The sequence below is a fragment of the Hippocampus comes genome, unplaced genomic scaffold (assembly GCF_001891065.2).
Source record: "Hippocampus comes isolate QL1 unplaced genomic scaffold, H_comes_QL1_v1.1 scaffold117, whole genome shotgun sequence".
NCBI lineage: Eukaryota > Metazoa > Chordata > Actinopteri > Syngnathiformes > Syngnathidae > Hippocampus > Hippocampus comes.
Genome location: NW_017805225.1, coordinates 795,061 through 806,739, shown reverse-complemented (window position 1 = coordinate 806,739; position 11,679 = coordinate 795,061). Strand labels below are relative to the sequence as shown.

Below are 11,679 nucleotides of genomic sequence, written 5' to 3'. Positions count from 1 at the left end.
TTTTTTTTTTTGGGGTGTGTGAGCAAAAGCCTGAGTGATATCTGTGAACCCTCTAGGCATCTGCTATTTGTTAAGTACAGCTAAGCAGCTTAAGCTCTCGATCTGAAACACACCAGGACACACACTAGCGCACTCACAACAGGAACATGGGAAACAGATAATTAAAGAAGAGCATGAAAGTATGAAGTATGTGTTATACCCTTCCATTGATGGCATCCAGGTCCAGTTCCGCCTTCTTGGCCCATTTCTGCCAAAAGTCGGGATCTTCCAGAGAAATGTCGGTTCTGTTACCGGGCGCAACAAAACTGGCCTATTGAGATGGAAGAAAAGTTAACCGGTGACAATCATGAAGCCGACATTTACGGTTGCGTACAAACTTGAATCTTTGGATTAGTAAAGTCCTCACCTTGGCGAAAGTGGAGCCTTTGCCCTCCGACTCTATGGTTATGGTGTGGGTCCGCCTCTGAAGAATCTGGTCAATGTCTTCCTCACAGAATTTGGAGCCTTCATCCTCCTCATCCATGAGAGCACCATACGCTCCCTTTCTCAGCAGGTCTTCGATTTCTTTCTTGGACAATTGCTGAACCTGGGCAAAAAATAGAAGCTTGTGAGTGCACAACAAATTATGCGTGCTGCGACAGCGTTACTGTGATAATGGTGCCGTGCGGGTTGAGGAATGTCCTCTCAAGTTAACCAGGGAGCGTACAATAAGGAGCAGATTGGATGTACGGAACACACTCATCTGAGCTCCTTCAGCATGTTACTGGGTGTGCATCTTACCCCGCTGTTGGCATTCTCACGCCCACTCATGCTCTGGAGGACAGCCTTGTCGAGACCCAGCTTCAGACTGGCCTTATCAAACATCTCCCTCTCGTAACTGTTTCTGGTGATTAGCCGATAGATTTTTACAGCTTTGGACTGGCCGATACGATGACATCTTGCCTGGGCCTGAAAAAGGAAGGTTGTCAAAAGCACGTCACTGTATACCACAATTTGGGAGTCCAATTCTAAGGCGAGACTATGGATGATCAGGCAAAGCGAAAAATAAACAAATAAATACAAATGAATGATAGGGTCTCTCTACTTAATTCATACCTGCAGGTCATTCTGAGGGTTCCAGTCAGAATCAAAGATTATGCAAGTATCCGCTGCAGTCAGGTTAATGCCAAGTCCGCCGGCTCTCGTACACAGCAGGAAGACAAAACGGTCAGAATCCGGTCTGGAGAAGCGGTCTATGGCCGCCTGCCGCAGATTACCGCGAACTCTGCCGTCAATGCGCTCATAGGGGTAACTGGACACCAAAATGGACCCCACGTGTTAATAATGATGCCGGCGACAAGTTGCTGGAGCAGAGAGCTCTGGAACCCCCACCGAAAAACGACAATCCTTCTCACCGTTTCTGGATGAGATAATCCTCCAAAATGTCCAGGCACCGGACCATCTGACTGAAAACCAGGACTCTGTGACCACCGGCCTTCAGTTTAGGCAGAAGTTTGTCAATGAGCACCAGCTTGCCAGCAGCATGGACCATCGCTTGAAGGGGCATATCAGACATGTCTGTTCCACTGTGGGAGTCCCTAAACTCCTCAATGATCTTCTCCTCCGCTCCTGCGTTTGAGGACAAAAAACAAACAAAAAAACCCATAAATGATCAACCGGAACACCTGCTTTGCTGCATCATACTTATCGAAGGGGTTCGAATGCATACCGTTAATGAGATAGGGATGGTTACAGCATTTCCTTAGCTCCATCATGGTGTTGAGGAGGTTGGGGACACCTCCGCCTCCTCCTCCTCCGCCACCTGCTCCTCCCCCTCCTCCTGCACCTCCTTTTGACAAGAAGGAGAAGTTCTTCTCCAGAATTGCTCGATAGTATTTCTTCTGGATGTTGGTGAGCTCCACCTAGCAGAAAGAGATGAATATGTGCTCACTTGCCCATAGGATGATTTCAACAAAATGCTCCTACTATTGCATTTCAGCAACATAAACAAAACAGACGACTCTCCGATCATTGATGAAGCCCGAGCATCACCTCAATGATGGTCTCCTCCTTAGGGGCCAGGTTCTTTTCAACGTCCTCCTTTAGTCTTCTCAACATCATGGGTTTCAGAATGCCCTGTAGATTCTGAACCTGTGGTACAGACAGAGCGTTTAGCCTTTTATGCTCGGACTCAACTCCGAATCTGGATTTTTAAGAAAAGTGTACAACCCCCAGATGACTTTCCTACCTGCTCTTCAGTCTTTAGGTCTCCAAATTCAGTCATGAATGTTTGTTCGGACGGGAAACGTTCTGGTTCCAGAAAGTTGAGTAAGCTAAAAAGCTCCTCCACTGTGTTTTGAAGCGGAGTCCCTGTCAACAAAACTTTGTGTTCCTGGATGAGAGAGCGGCAAGCCACAAAAAAATTCAGTGGGTGGACAATAAAGTACAACCAATAAAAATCACATGAGTAAAAACATGGAAAAATAAAGAGACCCTTCTAAGCAGAGTCACTCAAATCGCAAACAACCGTGCTGATGCTCACCATGTCCATCATCTTTAGTCCTTCCAGTAGTTTGCAGTTTCGGTTTTTCAGGCGGTGGGCTTCATCTATGACCACACAGCGCCACGGGATGCCACGAAGCTCTGGACAGTCGGCCAGAATCATCTCAAAGGTGGTTATAACAGCGTCAAACCGATACGCCCCCTTTATTATTTTACCCTTGGAAAGGCAAGAGGAACAGGCAAACAGAGATGGAGTGATTGATTACGATATCCCAGAGTTCCCGTCAGCGGTGGACTTTGCATGTCTACGGATGTTTAAAAACTACATAACGAGATCTGACCTATCAATTGATATCACTTAGAAGGAATAATATATCTTAAAGAAGCTTTGAAAAGACACGTCTAAGTTCAGTTACCTGTGAATCTCTGAAGTACATCTCATAGGCCTGGATGGTTCTGCGGCTAGCCTGGCTGCCATGGTAGACAACAGCATTAAGCTCAGTCCATGTCCTGAACTCTCTCTCCCAGTTGGGAATTGTAGAAAGCGGGGCAATAACCAAGAATGGCCCCTGAATGCCCTTCATGTAAATTTCGTAGAGGAATGTTATGGACTGGATCGTTTTTCCAAGACCCATCTCGTCAGCCAGTATACAGTTACGCCTGTGAAGGACAGGGGGAGGACTTGGTCAACGGCCTTATGAACAGAAAAGACTTTGTCATCCACATTTATTCAAGCACATTTCGCACTAAGCGGCTAAATGCAGCTGCAAGCCAGTCATGGAAGACGAGTAAGCAACTCAGACAAGCTCGTCAAATGTATTTTGTGAAGCAATTTTAACTCAATAAACTATTGTACACCATTAAATTCTGGTCAATGTTGATGACCAGAACCAAACCCATAAATGTATCATTTATGGGTTTGGTTCACACTTAGTATAGAAGGGTAAAAGGCTTAAAAAAAAAAATCTAAACCATATTTGTGGCTAACCACATGAGTGATGAGGGACTGATGCACTACCGAACTGTATCAATATCATACTTGGTTAGTCTTTAAATTTAGTTATTAGCAAAAGACAAAAAAAAAAAAGTTCAGTTAGATTTACTTACGAGTTGTACCAGTTGAAGGTTAGCCAGTTGAGACCTTCTAGTTGGTATTCCCTGAGTGCGTTGCTGTTCCTGTATTCCCTTGACCCTTCCAATTTTTTCCATTCAGCAGCCAAAGGCCGATCCTAAACATCGGAAGAGGAATAAAATGCTTTATTCATAATGTACTTTACATCAAACAAATTGCCTCAAACTGCTGCTGCGCTGCTGAAACGGCTCCCAACTTGACCCCAAATATCACCTATGCCTAAATAGTCAGTCCCAATCGAGCATCATTTCTTTGTGCAAGCTCGGAGGTTCCTCCTGAGTGGTGCGCATGCTTTCAGGGCCGCCAGAGAAGCAGTCCTCAGTGGCCAGGCAGTACTCTCCTCCCAGGCCAATGGCCAGTGTGTGCGGGGAAATTTCGGCTGCGTGCTCATTTCCCCTCAAGTCGAGGCACCACCTTTGCTCAGTTCGTCCGGGCGTCAGTGCGTGGTTGCATCATCACAACATCCTGTTTTGGCTGTGTCATTTCAGTGACAAGTGTTCTGAACCAAAACTGAAAATGCAATTTGGAGTGGCCGAATTTTTGCTGCATCCCTAGATCCATCTTTTTTTGCAACTTCATTCTGCAGCATTGCAACAAAAGTGCTTTACAAGAAGCAATAGGCAGTAGCTATAAGGGATGGACACAAGTTGAGGAATAAGTGACAGAAAGACCACAACTAGACAGCTGCTTCTGTTCAGCATTAAACACACTGTTAGTGGTTTGGCCTGGCCACAAGTACGGGGCGTGTATGTGTGTGTGTGTGCGTGCGTGCGCGCGCAAGACCACAAGAACGTGGCCCCGTGGAGAGCAGTTAAGGGGCTGTAAATCTAAAGGAAGGAAGGAGCAGGCGGCAGGCCAACCCACACAAACACTGGCATCATTCTGGGAGGAGCCTTAGTGACTGAGTGTTGCGTGTGCGTGTGTTATATGCATGCCTCCTTGCCTGCCTACAGATGTAAATGCACAAACACCACCACAGTGATTTCATCTGGTGATTTCCTAATAGAGTTGAGGATACTTACCACTTTGTTAGTGTTGGGAGTGCGTGCAGCAATGCGTTCATATTCCTCTATCTTTGACTGGTCAATATCTGCCTTTAGTTCCCAGGTGGAGTCTTCATAGGGTAGACTACACCATTTCACCAAATATAAGGTCACCTGCTGAAAACATTTGCACAACACGGGAGAGCATGTGCGTAAGACAGCTACAAACCCATATAAAATAAAGGGGAGATCAAGCTACCTCTCCGTTTTCGTCTGTGCTCTCTGAAATGTCCAGGACGCGATCCACCTCCACATAGTCAGGGTTGAAAGGCTCATCATCCATCTGGACAGAAACCAAGAATGAGTTTATCGTTGGAAGTTGTGTTGCAGTTATAGCCTGAATTGGGAAGGGGCCAAAATTAAACTAGACAATAAATACCTGTCTGTATAAGGGTTGAACAGGAAACATCAGAGCGTATACCAAACGAGGACAAAAGAAATTCTGATGCCCATCAGAAATTTGCCGATGGAACCCTATGCAGTGGTTAATAATTGTTCTAATTATGTGTGGACAGTATGGTTTCGCATTATAGTCAAAGGTGCAATCTTGTGGATTAATGGTCTGAGTGAATCAGCACGCTTGCAGCATATTACCGAACGCACCCATGATGAGGGAACAGGAGTTTTCAGGAGCGATGACATCTAAGGTGCGTTTGGAAATCTCAGAGCCTTGTTGAAATGTGCTGGTTGGTTATACAGAGTGCACCAAAAACAGCGTGCCGGTGCGCACTCCAGGTGTACCAGCTGGGGACACACTTCGCCAGTGGGTGAGGTAGTCCAGGTGGAAATGAGTTCAAGAACGAGCTAATGATTGGTTTAGTATATAGGAAATTAATGAGAGGGGCGCGCGCTCTGCCTCTCCCAACACACACTCGTGTCAGAGTGAATTTCCGAACACGACCCTAATACGTTCATGGTCTCGGTTTTTAAAACAAATCATGTTCAACTGGACTTGGCCACTTTGAACTGAGCACATCCCGCTTGTGAGCACTACAATGTGAGCGAAGGGTCAACTGAGGGGTTGATTGTCTGAATCAAGTCTTACCTCTGTGATAAAAGTGTTGAGTAGTTGTTTGGCCTTGAACCTTTTGACCTTCTGCTGTATTCTCTTGTCTTTCTCCAGTTCCTCTAACTCTGCCCAACGACAATGGAGGTAAGAACTGGAAAAAAAGGGAAAAATAACCATTTTAAGGGCAGAAACAAGTAATGCTTATCATTTACAAATTATTTTGTAGAGGGGGACAATAGGGGTGATATACGGGTTTCTCTCCGGCCAAATTGTCTCAAAACGACGCGAGGGTGATTACCCGAGCAATCAATGGGAGGAGAGGGAAAAAAATCAATTGATTCTAGGCAGATTTGTTCATGACATGCCGAGTTACTATTAGTAATTAATGACTTCACATTTACATGAAGGCGCTGATCATGTCAAATACTGAATGAATATGATAACATTTTCCTTAAAAGACTTGGGTCGAGCACTACAAATATAACTGGAACGACTGAGAAATTTAAAAAGCGTGTACTGTATGAGCTGGACACAGCAGTGAGAAAGAGCATGTCAGAAAAGTGGGTCTCACTCCTGGAGAAGAAGAAAAATGCCAAGTGCGCCACTCACAAGCCCTTGAACTTGACGTAGAACTCCTCAACCTCCACTTCCTCCAGTGACTCCAGCTGAAAGGCGAGGGAAAAATAAAAGGCAGGCTTGTTACTAGAAAATACCGATGAACGGGCGGAGAGTATTTCAGAAAACTGGAAGCTTGACAACATGAATGCAATTTGGCTGGACAAGCGCAAACTGGCGTCCGTATTCTTCAAGAGGACTCGCACGGAGGTAGCGCACACAAAAGGTCAACAGCAAGGTGGTTTAAATACGCGTCAAAGCACATTTGTTTCCATTCATGCTCCGTGTGCTTGAAAGAAGACACAAATCCTTGGAAGAAACTGCTGCTCTTTCATTATCCATTACTTATTTAACACAAACGCGCACACGCTCCGCCACGCTGCTGCTACCACTACTACGGTTATGCCATGAATCATCAATCACACTCACACACAGCCTGAGGAAATGCTAGCTTGGTGTCTGGCACTGCTCTCGTGTTGTGGTTTTGGCTGTATGCCAAGCCTGGGGTCAAATCTGAATGGTATGTGTGTGTGTGACAGAAAGAAAAAACAAGAGAGAAAGAGAACAAGAAAGATCAGGAGTGTGTGCGGGAGAGAGTGGACTGGAGTGGCAAGACACCCAAATATGTTTGCAGCAAATTTTAGGCCCTCCCCCACACTTCGAGCATTTCCATTTGCGCAATTCTTGAAAATTTGAACCAGTAACTTTCTGTGTAATTGATGCATTGTTATGGGCTACGTGGAGTGGTGCGTGCATGTGTCTAGATCTAGCTCACCTGTTTCTTGGTGGTACGCACACCCATGATCTTCTCCACAACTGGCCCATCAGCTTCAACTACATCCTAGAACCCAAAAATAAGTGCGACCCAATCAACACTAGTACATGTTTGACGTACAACATGAAGTAGGGATAGACAAGCCTGACAAGTTTAGACATTCGGGATGTCCTGATCCGATCACGTGATTTTCATCCGATTGGGGATGGAGGCAAAAATGACACAGTTATGTACCATGTATATTTCTATAGTAAATTTGAGACTATTTGTAAACATGCTTTTTTTAAAAAAAATGTATTGCAGAGGAATCTGACCAGGACTCAAGATAAGCAGATCCTTAAAACCGAAGCCTCGGACGACAAAAAAGTGTGTTCGGGAAATCCCCGTGAGATATCATTCAATACCACATGACTGCAGTTGCACAAAAACTTGTAACCTTTACATCTACACCCAGACTGTACCTGCAGCTGTGTTGATGACGATGGGGACTTTGGTGTGGGTGAATCGTCTCCGCTGTCGTCATCTTCCGAAATTCGGAACTCCAGGTCCTCTGTATAACGCTTCCTCTTCACTTGTCGGCTGGAGCGCCGCTTCTGATGTGCAGAAAAGGAGAGGTGTGAAGCGTTTCCTTCGGGATGCCTCGTTAACCAGCCTACCCATTTGAACTTTATACAGTTCGAGCGACAGTCAACAGTTGCGGGGGGACATTGTAGGGTCTTCGATCAGAGAGAGAGAGAGAGAGAGAGCGAGAGAGAGAGCGAAAAAAAAATAAGACAGACAGAAAGAAAGAACAAGAGAGAAAGAGAACAAGAAAGATCAGGAGTGTGTGCGGGAGAGAGTGGACTGGAGTGGCAAGACACCCAAATATGTTTGCAGCAAATTTTAGGCCCTCCCCCACACTTCGAGCATTTCCATTTGCGCAATTCTTGAAAATTTGAACCAGTAACTTTCTGTGTAATTGATGCATTGTTATGGGCTACGTGGAGTGGTGCGTGCATGTGTCTAGATCTAGCTCACCTGTTTCTTGGTGGTACGCACACCCATGATCTTCTCCACAACTGGCCCATCAGCTTCAACTACATCCTAGAACCCAAAAATAAGTGTGACCCAATCAAGCCTAGTACATGTTTGACGTACAACATGAAGTAGGGATAGACAAGCCTGACAAGTTTAGACATTCGGGATGTCCTGATCCGATCACGTGATTTTCATCCGATTGGGGATGGAGGCAAAAATGACACAGTTATGTACCATGTATATTTCTATAGTAAATTTGAGACTATTTGTAAACATGCTTTTTTTAAAAAAAATGTATTGCAGAGGAATCTGACCAGGACTCAAGATAAGCAGATCCTTAAAACCGAAGCCTCGGACGACAAAAAAGTGTGTTCGGGAAATCCCCGTGAGATATCATTCAATACCACATGACTGCAGTTGCACAAAAACTTGTAACCTTTACATCTACACCCAGACTGTACCTGCAGCTGTGTTGATGACGATGGGGACTTTGGTGTGGGTGAATCGTCTCCGCTGTCGTCATCTTCCGAAATTCGGAACTCCAGGTCCTCTGTATAACGCTTCCTCTTCACTTGTCGGCTGGAGCGCCGCTTCTGATGTGCAGAAAAGGAGAGGTGTGAAGCGTTTCCTTCGGGATGCCTCGTTAACCAGCCTACCCATTTGAACTTTATACAGTTCGAGCGACAGTCAACAGTTGCGGGGGGACATTGTAGGGTCTTCGATCAGAGAGGGACAGTCAGAGCGTCTGTACATCATGCACAGCAAACAAGACTTGAGACTATTCGGAATTGTGCTCCACAAGGTCAATTTGACCCCCCACACCCCCCCCAAAACAACAAAATAATCAATAAAAATACCATGCGGTTAGTGCTGTCAGGGTGACAAATGACTTCATGCACTCAACAGGCAAATCAGGATTTTCAGCTGTTTATAAACTTCTTCTTCTTAAGAAGAAGAAGTTTCTTATACTTAGTTTCTTCTTATACTTCTGTTTAAATGTGGTTTTTTTTTAATGCTCGCCAGGCCCTTCTAATTGTCTCCCACACAAGTGGCCATGTTTAAGCTGGGGATAAAATGGAGGTGCATGTCAACTTGGCGCTGAAGGACAAGCTGCAATGGTTGTCAACGAGGTTTGTTTACGTAGGAGAGGTGTGAAGCGTTTCCTTCGGGATGCCTCGTTAACCATCCTACCCACTTGAACTTTATACAGTTCGAGCGAGAAGTCAACAGTTGCGGGGTGACATTGTAGGGTCTTCAATCAGAGAAGGACAGTCAGAGCGTCTGTACATCATGCACAGCAAACAAGACTTGAGACTATTCGGAATTCTGTTCCACAAGGTTAATTTGACCCCCCACCCCCCCCCCAAAAAAACCCAACAACAACAACAAAATAATCAATAAAAATATCATGCGGTTAGTGCTGTCAGGGTGACAAATGATTTCATGCACTCAACAGGCAAATCAGGAATTTCAGCTGTTTATAAACATACTTCTGTTTAAATGTGTGTTTTTTTTAATGCTCGCCAGGCCCTTCCAATTGTCTCCCACACAAGTGGCCATGTTTAAGCTGGGGATAAAATGGAGGTGCATTTCAACTTGGCGCTTAAGGACAAGCTGCAATGGTTGTCAACGAGGATTGTTTACGTTTGATTTGTACCGCGTGAACGCTTCCCTAAATGTTCTCAAGGACTTCTGTACCTGCACACCATCCTGCGCGGCAGGCGGAGACTTCACCTCCACGTCTTCGCTGACTGATGACTGTCGCTTCCTCTTGGAATCCTTCTTGGCAGCAACGGCGCCATCTTCGGAATCCGCCTTCTTACTGCTCCAGGGATATTTGAAGACAACAACAACAACAACAAAAAAATAAACATTTCTTGGGAAAAATTATACACAAGAAAAATTACTGTTGCTAGTTTGTCAGTGTTTGGCAACAACAAAATAATCAATAAAAATATCATGCGGTTAGTGCTGTCAGGGTGACAAATGATTTCATGCACTCAACAGGCAAATCAGGAATTTCAGCTGTTTATAAACATACTTCTGTTTAAATGTGTGTTTTTTTTAATGCTCGCCAGGCCCTTCCAATTGTCTCCCACACAAGTGGCCATGTTTAAGCTGGGGATAAAATGGAGGTGCATTTCAACTTGGCGCTTAAGGACAAGCTGCAATGGTTGTCAACGAGGATTGTTTACGTTTGATTTGTACCGCGTGAACGCTTCCCTAAATGTTCTCAAGGACTTCTGTACCTGCACACCATCCTCATCCTCCTCCTCTGTAGGCGAGGCAGGCGGAGACTTCACCTCCACGTCTTCGCTGACTGATGACTGTCGCTTCCTCTTGGAATCCTTCTTGGCAGCAATGGCGCCATCTTCGGAATCCGCCTTCTTACTGCTCCAGGGATATTTGAAGACAACAACAACAACAACAAAAAAATAAACATTTCTTGGGAAAAATTATACACAAGAAAAATTACTGTTGCTAGTTTGTCAGTGTTTGGCCTTTCACCAAGGCGTGTGTGTGTGTGTGTGTGTGTGCGCGCGCGCACGTATGCCTGTCCCAGGGCAGTCGCCATGTTTGATTTACCCATTTAGAAATCATTAGTGTGCCTCAGGCTTTGGAACACAGGGGGTTAATATGATGAAAGACCACAGGGGGGTGGAGGGAGCAAGATGGAGAGATGCAAGCAGAGAGGAAGCACACAAGGGCCCAGAGAGAGAGAGAGAGCGAGAGAGAGAGCGAGAGAGAGAAAGAAAGGGAGGGGCGAGGTTGAGAGGCTCTCATGCTTCCTCTAATCTCTGGCATGGAAAGAAAGAGGAGCTGGGTGTGTGGTGTACACACACTATACAGCAAGTCCAGAGGACACTCATGTACCATGCACTTCGGCACGTGCGCAAGCAGCACTGCCCACATTCAAAATCAGTTGTCGCAGAAGAGGGACAAAAGAATACAAAAGCGAATTGGCTTCGGTGCCCATTGGAACTTTTCCTCAATACGATTCAGAACTGCAAAAGAAACTTGACATATGTCCACTGGAAAGCACATGACTGTCGTTCCACCAATCGGTCAAATCTCAGAAACGTCAGCTCTTGGCCAGGAGGTGTCACAGTTCAACTAAACGGTTGCAAAAATAAGTTAAAATAGACTGGCATGGTGGCAGGTGACCACAAAGTATCCGCCCTGATAGGCTTCAATTGTTTGCAATTGAGCGCGTGTAGGATACGTGTGTAGACTACGAACGGATTCCAGGAGTAAATGAAACGAAACTGTTTACGTACAGTTATATGATGTTGAATGACATGGAGTCTATTGAAAGCAAGTCGAGTGTCACATTTTTGCATTTTACGTCAAGACCTGGGGTATAAAGACTTGAAATCAGAACCGGGCGCCAAGAGAACTGCACGCACTGAGTTTCATCATCCGAGCGGATTCAGATGACATACTGTATCTCCCAGCCTGCCCTTCTGCATCACAGCATGGAGGTGCATCTCTCTCCCTCCCTCCATCCGTCCGTCCCTCCACGAGGCCCTCCCGCTTGCTAGCTCACTCACTCCCTTGCTGTCCCTGGGGCCCTTCTCCTTTCATCCCCACGCCAAGAGCAATAACC

The 11,679-nt window shown here is 45.6% G+C and overlaps 1 protein-coding gene across 5 annotated transcripts in view; it reads right to left on the bottom strand.

Annotated features, from left to right (window-relative positions):
• Nucleotides 1-11,679, bottom strand: part of chd7 (chromodomain helicase DNA binding protein 7) — a 58,126-nt gene that overhangs the window by 16,899 nt on the left and 29,548 nt on the right. For 3 of the 5 annotated variants that reach the window (XM_019869309.1, XM_019869310.1, XM_019869311.1), the window contains exons 5-22: nt 10,322-10,466; nt 8,534-8,665; nt 8,073-8,138; nt 6,275-6,330; nt 5,702-5,816; nt 4,856-4,939; nt 4,636-4,773; nt 3,589-3,710; nt 2,898-3,141; nt 2,522-2,698; nt 2,228-2,371; nt 2,032-2,130; nt 1,709-1,901; nt 1,395-1,608; nt 1,096-1,291; nt 781-948; nt 407-586; nt 200-310 (exon numbers count right to left, since the gene is read on the bottom strand). In XM_019869309.1, coding sequence (XP_019724868.1) covers nt 200-310; nt 407-586; nt 781-948; nt 1,096-1,291; nt 1,395-1,608; nt 1,709-1,901; nt 2,032-2,130; nt 2,228-2,371; nt 2,522-2,698; nt 2,898-3,141; nt 3,589-3,710; nt 4,636-4,773; nt 4,856-4,939; nt 5,702-5,816; nt 6,275-6,330; nt 8,073-8,138; nt 8,534-8,665; nt 10,322-10,466 — 2,584 coding nt within the window. The remainder of the gene's footprint in view (nt 1-199; nt 311-406; nt 587-780; nt 949-1,095; nt 1,292-1,394; nt 1,609-1,708; nt 1,902-2,031; nt 2,131-2,227; nt 2,372-2,521; nt 2,699-2,897; nt 3,142-3,588; nt 3,711-4,635; nt 4,774-4,855; nt 4,940-5,701; nt 5,817-6,274; nt 6,331-8,072; nt 8,139-8,533; nt 8,666-10,321; nt 10,467-11,679) is intronic. The other 2 variants (XM_019869314.1, XM_019869315.1) reach the window with 2 other exon arrangements.